The sequence below is a fragment of the Taudactylus pleione genome, unplaced genomic scaffold (genome assembly GCF_031769625.1).
Source record: "Taudactylus pleione unplaced genomic scaffold, aTauple2 ptg000959l, whole genome shotgun sequence".
In the NCBI taxonomy this organism is placed as follows: Eukaryota; Metazoa; Chordata; class Amphibia; order Anura; family Myobatrachidae; genus Taudactylus; species Taudactylus pleione.
Window position 1 is genome coordinate 3,350,343 of NW_028285360.1, and position 20,387 is coordinate 3,370,729.

General features: G+C 44.6%; 1 protein-coding gene across 1 annotated transcript in view; it reads right to left on the bottom strand.

Annotated features, from left to right (window-relative positions):
* Nucleotides 1–15,207, bottom strand: part of SERINC2 (serine incorporator 2) — a 63,927-nt gene extending 48,720 nt beyond the window's left edge. Inside the window, exon 1 of the mRNA XM_088459969.1 lies at nucleotides 14,898–15,207. Within this exon, the coding sequence (XP_088316095.1) occupies nucleotides 14,898–14,936 (39 nt within the window). The 5' untranslated portion in view covers nucleotides 14,937–15,207. The remainder of the gene's footprint in view (nucleotides 1–14,897) is intronic.
* Between the last annotated feature and the right edge of the window lie 5,180 nt (nucleotides 15,208–20,387).

Here is a 20,387-nt window from a genome sequence, read left to right on the forward strand (position 1 = left end):
AGAATAGGGCATTGATCATTTTCAGCCCCAGGCCCTTGTTACCCTTAATCTGGCCCTTCTCTCTTCCCGGTGTGGAATGCTGCGATTTGCGCAATAAAGCAACAGTTGTTTCTACTGTGGGATGGTATTTATATAAATTCTGACTAATGGGTAAGATTGCGGTTATATTGCAAATCTGCCAAGCTCAAAGCATACTATGTACGAACTGTAAACTATAGTCTGGACAGGTTTTTTTTTATCCTGACTAATGGTGCTTTTCACACGGTCAGACGTTTATCGTTATATCGTTATCAACCAGGTTACTATAGGGACGATCACGGGTCGTTATAGTTGTTTGGGGGTTGGTGGTGTGCTGGATGATCGAGCATCCAGCACGATCAGACGATATCGTTATCTGATCTGACCGTGTGTATGCACTATAAGAAAGATCTCCACAGCTCACAGCCAAATTGTAGAACGTATACAATTTTGTAAAAGTTATCAGTTTATCCCTTTCAAAGAAATAAATTGAAGCTTCCAAGGAGCTTACTCACACTTCTATTTGTGAGTCCTGTTTTGAGTTTTGATGCATATGGATTATTATGCAGATATAAGCCATATCATGCAAGAGCTACCCCTATGCATTAGTCATGGTGTGAAGGATGCATAACATCTGAATATTCCTGACTGTGGAACAAAAAAAAAAAAAAAGTACTGAATGTGCCTCTCCAGTAAAAAGAAGACTGCATTTTAAAAGGCTTTAATAAGTATACTGTATTAGTATTTGCTATTAAATTATTTACACAAGAAGGATATCAAAAATTCTCTCAGTAGTGACTGAGTAACTATTAACTGCAACTAATCAATATTCCATTAAACTTGTTACATAGTGGAATATAAGATAGAGTGTGTGGGACATTTTGAGGGCATCAGTTTGTGGTACATTCATGTGAACAGGTGAAAGTAATGTGTGGCATAACCATGTGTAATGGGGGCATCAATTTGTGGTATAACTATGTGAACCAGGGGCAGGAATAGTATCTGTAAAAGGTAAGCACTCATGTGAGTAAACTGATGCTGTAAATTGCTATTCAGCTAAATGTGGTGACCGATATTCTCTTACCTTTAATAATAATAATAATACCAGTTTTATTTTTTGATCCACAGATAGCTGCAGATGAGATGTATAAGGAGATGAAAATGGATGCAGTACTCAAGCGTTTGAAAACAATCTGTTAGGCACTAGATGAACCTTTTGGTAATGCATTAAAGAAAATGTATATCACTCTTTTAATGGGTAGTGGGTGCCACCCTCTCTTCATACTTGGGGCTCTATTTACTACAATCTGCATTTGTAATGTGATATTACCAACTGAACGCGAAAAAATACTGTGACAAGTGCCCTGCGCATGCGCCAACCGGCCGCCGCTACCCCCCTCTATTAATTACACTTACCGGGCCTCCTGTGATGTCCCTCTGTTTACTTTTTTCTTGCAGTGTATCAGCGTGTGGTCTGTGTAGACCACACAGCTGATCACTGGGGCCGGCTCCCGGCTCTGCTCTCCCCGTCAGAGCGGAGCAGGACCACACAATGATACACTGCAAAAAAAAAAAAAAAAAAAAGAGTCTTACCTGACTCCAGGGGCTGGAGTTCGGGGCTCCAGTGATGTCCTCTCTCCGGTCAGCTGGTCTCCCATGCTGCACTGCGGCCCGGTCGTCACCTGACAGGGTCCCAGTGCAGTATGGGATGTCAGCTGACAGGAGAACATCACCGGAGCCCGGATCATGCAGGTATGTGTAATTAAGGGAGAGGGGGGGAGGGGGGGGGTCGCAGGAGTGGCGAGGGTGGGTCCGGCACTTGTCATGGCATTTGTTTGCGAAAATACCGTGACTAGTGTGCGAAGGGGATTCACAGGAACAGAGCTTTCTAGCAAGCTATGTCCCTGAAGGGATTTGTAGTAAATCCCTGTGATATTGCCTGAATTCGCAATGTGAATTCAGTCGGTAATATCACACTACAATCTGCATTACAAATGCGGATTGTAGTAAATAGAGGCCTTGGATAGAGATTCCAGGCCTTGGCAGAGGTTAATGGCAAATTTGCAGTGTCCCTCAACAGTGTTCTTTTAGAACTGCTCAAACCATTGGCAAGCAGCCAGATACTAATGACAGGCAACTTGCAATGGAAATTCAAATATTTCCCACATTTGCCATAAAATAAAATATATATGATAGCTATGGAACTCTTAGCTTTTATTTGAGAATAAGCCCACACAAAATGTACCCAAACATGTGAGTAGCTAAGAGAATCTCTTCCTGCTGAAAGGAGTTTCTCCAAGCTCAAACTGATGAAAACCTGAGATCTACCCTACTATGGAGCATGAACGAATCAGTGGACTCTCCACTGGTAAACTGAGTACACACCGATATGATTGTATTAGGTGCTTGCGCTGTACCGTTGCAGGAGCGTTAGCTGATTATCAGCTTATAACACTCCTGCAATGGTCAGGAGGTGCTGTTTATTATTTGTCAGCCCGACCATCCTGATCCCATAGAAGCCTGTACACACTGTGCTATGTCTGCACAGTGTGTACGGTGCTCGCAGGCAGTTGACAGGGGGTCATGCTGGGGACACACTTCATGGCTGATTGAAAGAGTTTTACCCGATCAGCCCCTGATCAAAAAGGTGTGCACCCAACTGTAGTGTTAAGCATGTGATCTCACAACTGCTGTCATATGATGATGTATTGATGACTTTGCTGCAGAAAAGTCAAGGCCAGTAAAGCTGGGTATATACTTGTCTAATCCTCTAGTGATCCAACTCCAGACCAGATTGTTGACCTAATCACACTGGGGGTTGTATCTGCGACCAGGTCTGCAATCTATGCGGACACACGAGTCCAATTTTGCTGCAGATATCCAATATGCATCTGCTGAAACCATCTGCCAAAAGGATTGTATCACAAGTACACACACTTCCAATCTTTGGCAGACGGCCTGCCACTCAAAGGGATGACTTGGGAGAAGAATTGGACAAACCAGTCTAAGGAGTGTACACACTTCTAAATTGGTCTGGTGATTGGCGATTTATCATCAGGTGTAAAAACCTTTTGACAAGACCAGAAGACCAAGATTGGATAAAACCAGAGGTGTAAACATATACACACACACACACTACCAATGTCTGACCAACTGGTAGGTCGGAGGGTGTATTGGATGAGAATTGGACAAGTCTGTACCCAGTTTAAAAGTGGAAAGTCCACTAATTCATATAGGCTGCATTTAGGACCCAATTCAGACTATTTTTACTACGGTGCAAGTGTCCCTTACAACTCCTATGGCGCATACGTTACACAGAGTGTATGCACAAAGGCGCTGTTGCGATTGAGATGCACAGTAGCAGAAGTCTCTTGGAAAACTGATGCTCATTCCTGGGTGGTGTGAGTGACTGCATGTAGATGGTCTGTCTTATGGGCGTGTTATGGGAGTGTCGCTGGCGTGTCGGTGAAATTGCCGCTCACATAGGAGGCCATACACAGATAGAGAAACTGCACCTGCCACTGTTCACAATTGGTTCCACCCTGACCCAGGTAGAGCTCATTTCAGTAGCCTCCCACAACAGATATTACACACTACTCTTAAAACAGCAGCTATTACGGAGCTTGCTATTGCCACCTCTGCTCCTATTGTGGCTTGTTACAATTTGAAAGCAGATTATTATTACATTCCCTACAAGTGTGTGACTACTATCAGACATTGGAATTAAATGCACTGAACTTAAACGGAGAATATTTGTACATAATTATTTTGTATCTCTGATTTGGCTCCACTTTGTGACAGTTCCCTTTTTTTGGTCCATTATTGTTTTTTTATATGATAGAAAAATGTAATTATAATTCCATAAACCGAACCCACTGCCCATCCTGAACTAGGTGCGGTGTCTGAGCCAGTGCCCCGTGCTCGGGGCCAATAGCTGGGCTGAACCCGTGGCCTAGATTTACAGGCTGCGGAGGTCGCGATAGGCTCCAGGCCTAGGATTACAACCGTGGACCCTGAAGACCTCGTGGGGCAGTTCGCGGGACAGTCACTGCCGGAACTCTGCAGCGGCCTTTACCGGGCGCGAAACCGCGACATTAGAGTGGCACTTCTGGCTAGCCACAGCCGCCGGCATACACGCAGCCTTACCTCCTACCCCGGCTCCTGCTCCATTCCGTCCGGAGGTCCCCTCCTGCGGTGGTGAGATCCCCACTGATGGCAGTCTGCGGTAGGTGTCTCCTTGTGGAGTCTCCTACGTCCTGACTAAGAGGCAGCCGCGCTCATCACCTGACAGTCACCCGGTGCCCAGGCAGCCATGACTGAACAACTGAGGCTGCTGCTCATAATCTCCCCTCCTGGTTAACCAGTTGACTGCCCTCTTCTATGTGACTGTCCTGATTTGAGACCCGCAATCTCCCCCCAGGTACCTTGCTCCCTGTTTCGGGCCCTGGATCCGCTTATTGCCAGTGCTGACTTACGGAGCTGGAGATTGTCCGACGTCTTGGTCCCCTCTGCTGTGCTGAGCTTCGGTGTGTCTGCCGGGGTCCAAATCTGGGGCTTGTTTAATGCAGGTTGGCCCGTGCCTGCTGCTCTCAGTGCAGCTCTGCCCTAAGGCACTGTCAGAGGCTTAAGTCCTATCTCTGCCCTGCGTGCAATTGTCAGGTCCATAACCCTGACTATTTCAGTACAATGACACACTAAGTGGGCATGCCTCCCATCCCCTGGGTGCTTTGACCCCCTATATATTTTAATTTTTTTTATTTTATTTTTTTCTCTCTAGCCTATTTGTTCCCTGACATATTTACTGGCACTGGGTCTTTTTTCTCCGGCAACCCTGACACTGGTGGCCCACACATGCAGAAATCTACTACCAAAACTCCTAAACAAGGGGGAAGTGATATTTCGCAGCACTTCACGAGAGGCACGAAATCTTCTCAACAAAGGGGTCCCCCTTCCCCCCCTTCCATTGCCATGGGTAAGGATGGCTCTCACTCACCCGCTCCATCCACTAAAGAAGACATTCTAGCTCTTCGCTCCCTCATCACGGATTTTAAGGACTCTCTTGAAACCAAACTCGACAAAGCAGTTGCCTCTATCAAAGCTGAAGTTTAAACTCTAGCTGCAAGAACCACTAAACTTGAATCTCGCCAGGACGGCTTCCAAAAAGCCTTAAATGAGACCAGCAGAGACCTTGATCATATTGTTGCTGAACTTTCTGACCTACGTTCTAAAAACGAGGATCTGGAAAATCGGGAACGTAGGAATAATATCCGCATTCGTAACATCCCAGAATCAGTCTCTCCTGATGCTTTGGAATCATATATCTTTATAGACTTTTCTCTTTCCTACTCCCCGACCTTGGCTCACGTTCACTACCACTTGAAAGAGCTCACCGCGCTCTTCGGCCGAAACCCAAGGATAGCGACCCTCCTCGTGACGTCATTATGAGGTTCCTTAGTTATAAGGACAAAGAACTCGTTCTTAATCCTGCAAAGGGTAAACCATACATCCTATTCGAATCAGCCAAGCTCCAATTCTATCAGGATCTTACACCCCTGACGATTGCCAAGAGGAGAGATTTGCGAGACTTAACCAAGGCTCTTCGTGATAGAAGAATCAGATATCTTTGGGGGTTCCCCTTTAAGCTTATTGTTGACCTGAACGGCAAGACTGTTATCATCCGAGATCTTCGTGAATGTAAGGACTTGCTTCACTACCTAGAAGAATCGGGCCCCTTCCCGGAAGGGAACCCCGAAGTTTCGTGAGTGCCTTACCCACCAACGACTGTGCCTCGTTCCTGCTCTACTATTCTCCACACTTAAGTCTTAATTTTTTACTAACTTACAACCGTGATCTGATTACTGGTTTCCGCTCTGTATTCACCCTACCCCCTGTCTCTCCCACTTTCTTGCTCATCTCTCTTCTGGGTAATATAGTTGAGATGTAGATTGTTTATTTACGTCTTAGATATGGTTACTGTTTGTTACTAATATCTGGACAAATCTGTATTATGTTCTATATCTATTTTTCATACACATATCTAGCTGCTCCCTTCGTTAAGGTACTAGCTCATACTGCTCTGTTAGTATATTTACTGTCTATTTTTTACGAATACTAGAGTATTGAGATATAGTAGTGATTTCCTGTCTTTTTTCTCTTTGTAATGATAGTAACTTTTATGGTTATAATCTGTCGCTATTATTGGGACAGTTCTGTATTATGTCATGTATCCATTTTCTATATATATATATATATATATATATATATATATATATATATATATAATTAGCTGTTCTCTCAGTTTTGGTACTAGCTAATATTGATCTGTTATGCTACCTTACTGTTTATTGTTTCTATGTCTTGTTTTCTTTTTTATGATATTTAGAGCATTGAGATCTTGTAGTGATTCTCGGCCTTTTTCTCCTTACTACAATTGTAATCTATAACTTTACCCTATATAATGTCTCTTAGTTTTTTTTCTCTCTCTCCTTTTTCTTTTGTATGTCTCTCTAAGTCATGCTCCTTTTGTGATTATAACTACCAACCTGTCACTTCTTTCCCATCCCCGCTCCCTTTTGCACCCAGGGGATGCTCCTGCTCTCATACGAGTCTTTTTCTGTTCTTTTCCTCTCCTCTCTTTTAGGAGATTTATATATTTCCCTTACTGTGACGCTGTTAACATTTTTATATTTTATTTTTGTTGTGTTTTTACTTTCTTAGAGGTTCATCTGGCATTTTTTTTAGCCTGCTCCTCTTTGGATTTCTAAGTCCAACCTATTGAGTACATTCACCTCCTTCTTTGTAGGTAAGGTTTTCGTACTCAATCCCTGCTGTTGTTGCTGGCTTCCCTTTTTCTTTTTTTTTTCCTCACTTTTTTTTTTTTTTTCCCCTTCTCCCTTCCCTATCTTCCCTTGCGAGCTGGGACTCTTTTCTCCATTCTTCTGCTACTTCCCAGTCTAACCAGAGTTAACCTGACATGCCTCTCACTATCGCTTCAATGAATGTTCGCGGCCTCAATACTCCCCAGAAGCGTTCCCACCTATTTCGTACTATTCGGTCAATAAAAGCCGACATTGTCCTTTTGCAGGAAACCCACTTTCGTTCACCAAACCACCCTTCTCTTATCTCCAGAAACTTCTCCACCGTGTTTTATTCCTCCAGCACGTCTAAACATAATAGTGTGGCCATTCTCATTAAAAATAATTTACCTTTCTCTCAAGAATCTGTATACACCGATGCGGATGGTCGATACATTATTCTCACTGGCAGGCTTGGACACACAGGAGGTGACTATCGCTGCGGTATATGCTCCTAATGTAGGCCAATGTCGTTTCTTTAATTCATTTTTTAAAATATTGCATAAACGTCGTACTGGCCACTTGATTCTTGGTGGCGACTTTAACTCTGTTTTGGATCCGACCCTGGATAAGTCTTTTTCTAGGACCCGCCTCTCTACTTGTCCTATATCTAAAATTCTCAATAAACATATGAAAACGGCTGGTCTTTTTGACACGTGGCGTTCTCTCAATCCCTCTTTTAAGGATTACACATTCTATTCCAATCCCCATCATACTTACTCCAGAATCGATTTTATTTTATGTAGTCTCCCTATCTCTAAACACCTTATAGATGCGAGTATCATTCCTAACTCCTGGTCTGATCACTCTATCGTTACTTCCTCCCTCGATCTCTCAGACATCCTGGTCACTAGGCCCACTTGGCGGTTAAATGAGACCCTTCTTAAAATCCCTCATTTCCAAACTAAAATTACAGATGTTTTAAAGGATTACTTTGTTTCCGGCTCCGGATGTTCTCCCATGGAGTGGGAGGCTCACAAATCTGTCCTTCGTGGGCACATTATCAGCTTTGCTTCTCACAGAAATAAAGAACACAAGCGTCTTCTTCAATCTCTCACAGATCAGGTTCACTGTTTGGAGTCTCTCCATAAGCGCACGCCCACTGATGCTCTCTACAAACAACTCACTACTGCAAAATCTGCCCTTAACTCCATTCTCTCTGAAAAAATTGAAAAATCTCTTAGATGGCTGAATCAGCGATTCTATGAAAAGAGCAATAAGGTGGACACTCTTCTTGCCAATCGTCTAAAGGCTCGCAAGGTGGCTATGGCGATTCCTGCGATTAAGGATCATTCTGGATCTCTACAATACAGCCCTGCCAAAATCAACTCTATCTTTAAAGATTACTATTCTTATCTTTATAACCTTACGGATCACGATCCGTCTCCACCCCCCCTCCCTATTTCCATTACTGATTACTTGACCTCTTGTGATCTACCCCACATCGACGCATCCACCTCGGAATCACTTAATCTCCCTATAACTGAGGAAGAGGTTTCCTGTGCGCTTAAACATCAGAAACCTTCGAAGGCACCTGGTCCGGACGGTCTCCCCTTTTCTTACTATAAAACATTCCAGAGCTCTCTAATCCCCCATCTCACAAACTCTTTTAATCAAATTTTTGAAGGTAACTTTTTTTCCACTGATACCACCAGGGCTAAAATAACAGTTATCCCGAAACCGGGTAAGGACCCCCATATGGTAACTAACTATCGACCAATTTCCCTTTTAAATACGGACCTTAAACTTTTTGCCAAAATTTTGGCAAATCGACTAAACCCCATTCTTTCCTCTCTCATCCACCCGGACCAGGTAGGCTTTGTCCCCTCCCGCCAAGCCCTTGATAACACTAGGCGTACAGTAGACCTTATACACCACGTAAACTCTATTAGTCTTCCCTCTCTCCTTCTTGCTCTTGATGCCGAAAAGGCCTTTGATAGGGTCTCTTGGCCCTTTATGATTAATACTCTCCTTGGCTTCGGTTTTCAGGGTAGATTTCTCCAGGCCATTAGGGCCCTTTATCACAATCCATCCACTTTGGTTCTTGCAGGAGGTCTTCTTTCTGACTCCTTCCCTATCTCCAATGGCACTAGGCAGGGGTGTCCACTCTCGCTGCTGATCTTCGCTCTAATTATTGAACCCCTGGCTTGTAAGATCCGAGGGAACCCAGACATTTCCGGTATTCATGTAGGTGGTTCCTCTTATAAAATTTCTCTATTTGCCGACGATGTCCTGCTTACTCTTACCAATCCCTTGATCTCCCTCCCAAATCTGTTCCAAGAAATCTCCCTTTATGGACAATTTTCTGGTTATAAAATCAACAACGACAAATCGGAAGCTTTGCCCCTCCATATTCCGAGGTCATCTCTAGATCTCCTCCGTCTCAATTTTAATTTTAAATGGCGCTCGGAATCCATTAAATATCTAGGTGTCAATCTGACAAAATCTTATCATTGTCTCTACAAGGCAAACTATCTTCCTCTGTTTAAGGCCATAGAACAAGACCTCTCTCATTGGCGCTCTTTATTTATCTCTTGGACAGGCCGTATAGCCGTGATTAAAATGAATGTCCTTCCCAAACTCCTCTACCTTTTCCAAACCCTCCCTGTGGCAGTCCCTTCCCGCGTTCTATCTTCTTTACAGGCAAGTTACGGCAAATTTATTTGGAATCACAGAAGACCTCGTATACGTAGAGCAGTCCTTTTCAAGACCACTTCGGCTGGTGGCCTAGGTCTCCCCTCGTTATCCAAATACTACCAAGCCTCTAGACTTAGTCAACTAGTCACCTGGCACTCTCCCAAGGGAACCAAACGTTGGGTTGATCTTGAATCTGCACTCACCGAAACCCCATCGGTCTCAAACCTACCGTGGCTCACCAGAAAACTTAGACCTCTCTCTATCTCGCTGGTCCCATCAGTTACTCTAACTTTATCTGTATGGGACTCTCTCAATACTAAGTTCTCTCTGTCTACTCACCCCTCGCCTCAGACACCTCTCTGGTTTCACCCTTTTCTCCCTGGCCATTCGCCCCTCATGATCTCTACATGGTCGGCAGCAGGCATCACCCGATTTCACCACATCCTGGGAGATTTTGCCCCCCAATCTTTTACAGAGATGCGGGAGATACATTCTTTACCGCAATCTTGTTTCTACCAATATCTTCAGATCCGTCACTTTGTCTATTCGTCCCTTTCTTCGCTAGACGAATTACGAAACCCCACGGCTATGGAACGCCTTTGTATTTATAGACCCACGGAAAAGGGCTTAATCTCTCAGATCTACCATTCTATACTAGATCAGGATTGCCCACTCCTAGAGACCCATGAGCGTTGTTGGGAGATGGACTTTGGTACCTCTTTGGGAGAAGACACTTGGGAGGCTATACGCCTTAATATATCGAAATGCTCAATTAGTGTCTCCATTAAGGAAAACTCTTATAAAGGTATACACCCGCTGGTACCTTGTCCCGGAGCGTCTTCACCAAATATACCCCAACTCTTCCAACCTTTGCTGGAGACATTGTGGACAGGTCGGCTCCTTCTACCATATTTGGTGGTCCTGTCCATATATTGTCCCTTATTGGTCCATGGTCCAATCTACTATATCGTCAATGATTCCTCATGCTCTCCCTCTTTCTGCAGCTTCGTTGCTCCTGTGTGCCCCGGTCTGTCAACTATCCAATCATGAGAATAAGTTGGCCCTACACATCTCCTGTGCCGCCAAATATCAGATTGCCAGTTCTTGGAAACAACCACTCCCTCCCACTCATCAACAGTTTCTCAACCGCGTCTGGTTTGTGGCCAAAATGGAATACATCACGAGTCTCCAACACAACACGGTGGACAAGTTTAACGCAATATGGTCCCCCTGGTACGGTTCCCAAGGTGCGACCCCTCCTGGTTCCTCATAATTTTCTGCCTTTTGCTCTCTTTTCTTTTTCTTTCTTCTTCCCTCTATTCCTCAGTACCTCATCCTCAAATTTTTTATTCTATTCCCCCAGCTCGCTCTCTCTCTCTCTCTTCACCGCGCCTTGATTTTTTTTTTTCTCTTTTCTCTTCCCTAATATCCCCCTTTACATCATTCCCAAGCCTTTAATCTGTATTTATTTATTTACTTATAATTGTTTTTCTTTTTTCTTTTCTTATTATTATTTTGTTAAGGTTTCGCGGAAAAAGGGGAAACAACAAAAAGAAAAGTTCAATTTCAATGTCATTATATCGTTATACCTGTTGTTTATCTATTTGTATGACGATTATTTACTGTTTATTTTGTTCCTTAATCCCCCTTGGGGATTGATTTCTGCATTTCTTTTTTGCTGTTTCTCTGGTACTGACACCCCAATAAAATTATATGATTAAATAAATAATTCCATAAACCTTATATCGGTTTTATTTTTGGCTAGATGTTAAAATATTTATTAGAGCTCAAGCATATTTGATCTTTATTTACCGAAATGCCTTCTATATCTTTGTTATTTGCACCTGCCATAGGGCTGGTGCAAGTTTCCATGGTGTGTCTAAAGATACACCAATCGGTATTTCAGCGCCTACGGACGCTGACAATGGGCGTCTTACTCCTTGCTCATTTGGACGCACAGATGTACACCAAGCAAGTGCGACCGCCAATGGATGCAGTCATGTCACCAACCACCCTTAATGTTAAGGTTTTGAGGTTTTCAGTTTGCACAATATCTTTATTTACAGTATATTATACAGTCACTTATTTATATTTCTGTATTTACCATGATGTTTATATTATAGTTCTGTATTTTGTGCACTTTAACAATATACAATTTCAAAAACAGAAAGCTACATAGTAGTTTCTGTGTGCGTTTATGGGCACAATTCTTGATGGTGGGATTGGCTCCAATTTATGGGTCAGCTAAAATGCAATAAAATTACCCTGCAATTGGACTAGGGACTTCAAACAGGAGTATGCAAAAAAAAAAAAAAATACAGTTAAAATACCTGGTTTACATGCATTTGGTTAGATTTAGGTTTAGAGTTACATTGGAGGTTGGAGGGCAGTAAGACGCAAGCTCAAAGGTGCTAAACTATCCAATGCAACAAGCGAGTCTAATATACTTTGTGATGCGGGACCATCAACTGGTCTGTGTATGTGGCAGATATAGATTAGATCTTCTAAAAGGTGAGTGTCTCTAGTTAAAACCTGTGCGGTTCCTCTATCCTGCCTGGGGTGTTGCCCTCTGCTCTGGTGCTTCTAACACACAAACTGCTGTATACTGAGTGTGCTAGAAGCACCAGAGCAGAGAGCAACAGCCCAGGCAGGATAGAGGAACTGCATTGGTTGCAACAGGTGTAGGATAGTACCCACTGTACAAAGTACACACTGCAACAGGTGTAGGATAGTACCCACTGTACATAGTAAATAGGTACCCACTGGTAGTCTACCAGTGGGTACCTTTGTACTATGTACTAAGCCTTGGAGATAAAGTATCAACCAATAAGCTCCTGTCATTTTTGAAACAGCCTGTAAAGTGACAGTTAGGAGCTGATTGGTTGGTTGGTACTTTATCTCTCTCCCCCGACGGCAAGTGCTGCCCATCCACTAGAAGACAGTCAAAAGATTGCACGATTACGACATTGTAATCGTGCAGTCGTTTGTCAGTCTGTGATGTGCCTACACTGAACGAGCAGTGTAGGCACATCAATCACCTGCAAACATGCTCAACCTGATGACAGATGTCTAAAACGACAAGCGGGATTGCGCATCGCAGGTCGTTTTAGACATTTTTGCAGACAATTGAACGATAACGTTATCGTTCAATCTCTCATTTTAATCTTCTAGAGGATGGGCATTTAGTGCATAGACCTCTGAGACAGAGCTTAATTTTATTATTATATGGTCAGATTTACATGTATGGTATTCCACTAAACTTAATTTCACCTTGCAGACACCAACTCGCACCTAATTGAACTGACCAGAATATGGCCCTATTTATGAATTTTTTTACTAAAATAATGTGAAAACAGGTGTTTTCCTACCCATTTCACTGACTGTATTCGTGAAAACTACTCCTCCAAGTCCTTTAATTCACATATTTTAAGTTAGCAGATCGCATTTCCCATACTTGTAATGGGAAATGCGTTCTGCTTAAAATATGCCAAGGGGAATTGTGAAAAAATACCAGGGGGAGCCCTGCGATAACAACGCCATCTGGAGATGGCATTAAGCAGGGTTTTCCCCCCAGTTTCCCCGACTCCTGCTCTGCTCTCACAGGCGAAACAGAGCTTGCCCCTGTGATCACTAAAAAAAAAAAAAATTTTTTTAAAAACCATACACTTAGGCTGGATACACACTAGGACGATGGATGGGTCACTTAATCATCAGGCCGATGCATTGTGATTAACATCACAACTGGGCAGGCATATATATCTGCAGATATATTGGGCATCGGCTGTGCTGCACAGCCCACGCGATATATGTCTGAACTACATCATTCACAGACAGTCTGTATAATACACATCGGAGCTCTGTTCCTGTATGCAAATCTTCAAACATTCCTGTGAGATTTCCTAAAATTCACAATGCGAATTTAGGTGAAAATATCACGCTAGGGGCGGGATGTACTAAGCTGAAGACTATGGTAAAACCACCGAAAATGCAGTTTTGGGAGTTTTACAGCATTTTTCACATGCACTTGGGCTTCTTTTTTGGGACTCCCTCCTGAGAGAAAGGGATCCAATCGGATCCCTCACAGCCGTACCCGCAACGCGCGTATTCCTTCTGGGTCACACGCTGGAAGTCCCTCTATCTCAAAAGGACAGATCTTGCCGAAAGAGTAGTCTTTTGCGATTTTCTAGGTACTTACCAGCAATATTATCGCCGGTACGTACCCGATAATTGGCAGTATGTACGGCATCAATTACTACATCTCACCGCATTTGTAGTAAATAGGGGTCCATTTTAAATGTGGTGTGAATGTGATATTTTAAAATAAATTTGCAAAGCGAAAGAAAACATTTTTGCACTCAAAAATATCAAAATACTCTCGTCGGGACATGAGCCCAGATAAGATCCCATCCCAGCGAAGAGCTGGAGGCAGTGATAGCCTATGCATTCTAGAGCTTGGTACAATCAGACCGCTTATCAGCCCCTATAGAACCTTATGGGGACTGCTTTGCATTTGGAAATGGAGGGACCGTGACAAATATCAGAGATCTGCTGTGGTCCCTCCTTATTACAGTCAGTCTATCCCTAATATTTGCAGGTAACCTTGAAGACAGCGGTTTTCAGAGGATATCCCGCAAAGAAAGTGATGATACTGAACTTACATTAATGCAGTCATCACAAACAATCATATTCAAATCTAATGATATTAAGTATATATTACAACCACACTACAATGGGTTACCCAAGTTTCCTATTACATACAACCTGATTGCACAACAACATGTTGTAGACTGCCTCCAGGGTAAAAATAAACTAAGTAAAATAAATTAAATATTTGAGAGAATTGTTCACATTGCAGAGAGAACGGCTAATAAAATAAGTTTAATAATCAGTATTAGAGCTACATACAGCTTCTTTTTACAGTAAAATGTCCTAATACACTCATTTTAATCATTAAGCGCACATGTTTAAGTTGTATATAAGACTGCAATACTAAAATTAACATTTACATTATTAGTCAAATCAATGTTATGATTTGAAAGTCATTTCACCAACACACGAGTAACTGTAGAAAAATTTACATATACATTTGGAATGAACATGAAAGTTTATCATGTTATCTGATACATGCAGTTTTAACGGAGACAGAGGTATTTTTACATTCCATTTACAATCATGATTAAGTACAGAAACCACATGAAATATATATAAGGGAACATGTCTTATACAGACTCTGAAGTCAGAGTTGGGTATTATTGCAATGAAACTTGAGTCCATTCACAATGACAAGGCGAAACAAGAATACAGTCAGGAGAAAAAAACAAAATAAACCGAAGGGCTAAATTATTATTTGTTAAAAAGAGGGATGACAAAAGAAGATACATTACTTACACAGCTCAGCAATGAGCACACTCCCAGACACGCTCCCATGTTGGTGGTAACAAGTACTCAGCCCCAGTGTTTCCACTCCAAAATCTCGGATTTCCCTGTTTTAACCTGTTCCCTCCTTGTTTTTGCTGGTCAAAGTCTCAAATTTCCTGGTTTTCGTCCCTGTCCATATTTCTTGGTTAAAACACTGCACCTAATGTCAGATCTTACAATTTCCTTTGTTGGTACAGTGATCAGTGTACAGAAAAAGCTAGAGTTACTAGCCTCCTGCTGCTGCTTGTACTAACGACTCCACCCCTCCCTTCTCCATTGCCTTCCCCTTTTGGCACCAGTCTCAACTCTCCACCCCCTCCCCTGTGCTAAATGGCCATATAGAATGGATTAGAGCAGTGGTTCTCAAACTCAGTCCTCAGGACCCTACACAGTTCACGTTTTACAGGTCACCCAGCAAGTGTACAGGTGTAGTCATTCATTTTGAAAGATCCACAGGTGGAGCTAATTATTTCACTTGTGATTGGGAGCCCCATTTATTAATGATCACATTTGCAATGCGATCAGGGCATGTCAGCAAAATGCGATTATAGCGCCTAGATGTCTCCGGAGACCTGCCGGGGCTGCTGCGCATGCGCAGTCACGCTGACTGCACATGTGCGGCGGCCATTGTCGTGGGAGGGTTCTGGGGGAACCCTTTGCCGGCTAATGCAGCGTTGTGTAGCCATAGGCTACAGCGGCTAACGCCTTTTTCAAATGGCGTTAGCGGAAGGGGCCAATATCGGGAATGCATCGCATTTTCGGATATGGGTACATTTGGCAGCATCGCATCCCCCATAGAAACCTATGGGGGATGCAGCTGCCTGTGGGAACGGAGGGATCACAGCGGTCCCTCCTTCATGCATCCGGGGAACACTTAATATTTGATGTAAACCCACGAAAATGGGTGTTTTCTGGGATTATACCTCAAATATTCAATGATAAATGGGCTTATCTGTGAGGAGACCTGGAAAACATGCACTGTTTGGGGTCCTGAGGACCGAGTTTGAGAACTTGTGGATTAGAGAAGAGACGTACCCTCTCAAAATCCCAGAATTTAGTGATTTTAAAAAGAAATGCAGATTTTGGTACAACTGACATTTAGTTTTCATGGGTTTGCACTTTGCAGAGCAGTAGCAAATGCAATGAATGCAGGCATATTCTCTTGGAGGATAATACACAACTAGTCAAGAGCACATAAGAGAATACTATTGCACTGGCATTAAAGGGTCACTGAGTGAATACAATTTAGTTACCAGTTTGTTTAACATGTCAGTGTTTGGTAAACGCAACTGCATTGGCATAACAGTTTAGTACTTTCTAAAGGCCCCCATACATCTGCAATGTTTTGGGGACAATTCCCCAATCCCCAGACGCCATGTACTGGGCATCGGTGAAATACCACATTCTAAGCTAAATATTAATGGGATCAACAAATCAGCGATTTTTAAGATGAAGAATTGCACCGATTCCCCAACGAATCGGCGAACACCGATGGTTGCCAGTAGGCAATTTCGACTGGCTGTCCCAGTCCGATCAGGGAATTGGGGAAACGGACAAATAACTCGTGGGGTCCTTCCTACTTGAAAATACAATTCTAACAGTTGCACAAGCATGATCAATTAGCTTAAGGTACCAGAGGGAGGGCAGAGAACCACCACATGTTGACTCCTAGGGGTAAATTTACTAACCGTTGGTTTCGAGTCTATTTAAAAACCAACAGTCAATGATGGCTATCAACGTCGGATTGCAGTCTAAAATAAAACGTCATTTACTACAGATGTGTCCTCAAACATTCTTACTGCAGTCACACCAACTAGCCCCTTTTGGTGTGCCAGGTCCCGTGCTAATCTGCTAGCGCTGGGTATCTTCTTCACCTGAAAATGCATATAAGTCACAATGGGATGTACTAGCACGCACCAGGAGACTGCACTGATTAATTTAATATGACACTTGTATATACAGTATATGTGTCTGAATCTATATACAAAATGCTATGATGCAGCTGCCGCGCTCTTTTTTCCACGCCATGTTCTGTTATGCTTTGTACAGTATACAGACTAAGGTGCACACAGATATACAAGTGTTGCATTTTAAATCAGCACAGTCTCCTGGTGTGTCCTAGTCGCATCACTTTGTGACTAAGATGCATTTTCGGGCAAAAAATATCCAAAGAAGACGCCCAGATCTAGCAGAGTCACGCGGGACCTGGCAGCTCACTCGTGCCACATGGCGTATTGATACTAGATGTATGCACCAGTTTTGACTGCCATTTGAAATCCGAAGTTGACAGCTGTCGGATTTCAAATCCCTATGCTGCAGCAGATCATAGTTTCCAACTTTTAAAATCTCCTCTCCCGGATAAGCCTGGACAGGAGACGCAGCCTGTCATTGCAGGGACGACACCGGGCTCCTATGTCATTTAGGCCCAGTCACGGCAAGCTGCAGCGAATTGCGGGACCTTGAGGAGGGGCGGGACTAAATATGTGTTTTCGCTTCATTTAGCCCTGTCCCGCCAGACAGAGCCGTGACTGCCTGGAAATTATCCCCCAATCCTACCCCCCCCCCACTTGGAAGTGATTGGGATGTGGGAGACTACCCGAAAATTTGAGAGTCTCCTGCAACTTCTGAGAGAGTAGCTGAGTTTGCAGCAGATCTGACGGCAGTGAAGCACTATGCTTGGTTAAAATGTAAAGAAAAAAAAAAAAAGGGTTCACATTTTTTCAAAAAAATGCTTGAGGTTCCCCCTAAATCAGTAACAAGTCTCGGACCTCGAATGGTATTGGAAAATCAGGGTAAAAACATCATGGGGTTCCACATGTCCGACTTCCTGGGGCTGGCTGCTTGGGACTTGTTGGTCTGTAACAAACAATATTATTGTCCATTTTATTACTATTAACCCCAAATGCAGCGCCACTTGGGATGCAGGGAATAGTGGCTGGTTGTTCCTAAGGATAGTGGACCCCATTTTATTTTTAAGGTGCCCACTTTTCGAGTAATTCAAGCCCTGAATTGAACAGTCTGGAGCTGATTAATGGTATTGCAGGAGGAGCCCACATTGTGTGTCTCCTTGCAATGACATCAGCCTGGTGTTGGTCATTGGAAAATAGGGGGATCCCACACCATTATGTTCCCTGATTTTTCAGGTCTGGGGTTGGTTATTTATTTGGGGGGAAAGGAGCCCACACATTTTATTTTTTTTTAAGTTTAACCCTGTTTTAGATTTTAACCGTAGACACTCAACCAGTCAATCGTGTTGGCCCACCCAGCTACAGTTAGCAGCGTACAATAAGAATCAGTTTGATTCTTATTGGCTGCTGTGCCGAACTGAAGCCACAGCTAGCTGAAGCCGTGGCTGCCTCTGGCGACTGTCACTGTGACAATAGCCAATAAGATCAGGCTGATTCTAATTGGCTATGGCCAGGGGTGGGCTGGGCCGGGCGACAGAATGCAGGCATGGTGGGGGCTGTGTTGTGGGCTTATGGTAAGCTGAGACCATGCTGTCAGTGGCGTAACTAGGACAGGGCTGCCGGGCCACGGTACAGGCCTGCCCTAGCGGGGATTCAGGTAAGTCAGTGTCAGTGTTTTCTGTCTGTCTATCTTTGTCTGTCACTACATAGGGGGGACCACTACTGGCCGGGGGCACTGCATAGGGGGACCACTACTGGCTGGGGGCACTGTATAAGGGGGACAACTACTGGCAGGGGGCACTGTATATGGGGCACGGCATAGGGGGGACCACTACTGGCCGGGGGCACTTTATAAGTGGCCCTGTGTGAGGATACCGGGTGACCTGGGTATCCTGGGGTTCAGGGATCACACAGTGGAGCAGGTTATAATGAAGGAATGATGAATTCCTGTTGCTGACAAGCTTCCTGTATGAGACATGCAGACTGAGGGCTTCAATTTAAGAACACAGAAATGGGTCATGGGGTTAACTCTTTTCAACATGCAGGCAAGCAGTGGCGGGCTGGGCCGGGGGGCAGGGTGCTATGTGGCCCCCGGGCCGCAGCGTCATGGGGGGGCCGGTGCAGTCTGTGTCACTGTGACACAGACTGCACCGCGTGTGTAGCGCTGACCGGACGGAGTTCGGTCAGCGCTACACTGACAAACACACAGCCGCCGGCTCCGGCAGCTGTGTGTTTGTTGTAAGCAGCAGCCAATGAGAGTCTGTCAGACTCTCATTAGCTGCTGCTGCGCCCACTGCAGGAGCCGATTCTTCTTCCGGCTCCCCGGGCAGTGGGCAATGGGAGAGACGTCATGATGTCATATGACATCTCTCCCATAATGCAGAGCCGGCCCGGGAGGACAGACGGCGGAACAGATGGCGGCGGCGGGAGCGGGGATTCAGGTAAGTGTTTTTTTTTATTTTGTTTTTTATATTATGTGTGTATACTGGGGGGGGTCTGGCACTACTGGGGGCACTACAAAGGGGGGGACTACTACTACTGGGGGCATTACAAGGGGGAGGGGACTACTACTACTGGGGGCACTATAAGGGGACTACTACTACTACTGGGGGCACTACAAGAGGGGTGGGGGACTACTACTACTGGGGACACTACAAGGGGGGTGGGGGACTACTAGGGACTACTACTACTGGGGACACTACAAGGGGGGTGGGGGACTACTACTACTGGGGACACTACAAGGGGGGGCACTACAGGGGGGGACTACTACTACTGGGGCCACTAGAAGGGGGGGACTACTACTAATGGGGGCACTACAAAGGGGGGGACCACTACTACTGGGGGCACTGCAAAGGGGGGGACTACTACTACTGGGGGCGCTAGAAGGGGAGGGACTACTACTGGGGGCACTACTGGAGGCCTGCATAAGGGTGTTCTCTCCTGTGGCACAAGGGGGCACTGCATATGGGCACTACGACAGGGGGCTGCCCTAATCTTTATTAATACCTTACATTAATCCCATATGGACCCGCCTCCTCCCTGGAACACTTGAGGGGGGGGGGCACCATAGCACGCATATTCTTCGGACACCCTGGCTACACGCTACTCCTCTGCCAGGGCCGCCTGCATGCATTTGCCCCCCAGGCTAAAAGTTGCCAGCCAGCCCCTGCAGACAAGTCCTAGAAGTCCTTTTCCTTTGTCTCCTCACACCCTGCATAGGGGGGACCACTACTGGCCGGGGGCACTGTATAAGGGTGCACTACTGAGGGCACTGTGTAAAGGGCACTACTAACTGGGGCATTGCTACTGGGGACATTGCATAAGGGGCACTACTACTCAGAGCATTAAGGTGCATTTGTAATGGAAAGGAATGTTCCAAGAGTGACGAGAAAGGGGTGTGTGTCATGTTGACATGCCCCATTTTTCAGTGACCACGTCCCTTGTGGCATGTGACCATGCCCAATTTTCGGGCGCACATAGGAGTGGGGGGGCTCCATTTTTCATTTTGCCCTGGGCTCCAAATACCCTAGTTACGTCACTGCATGCTGTACAG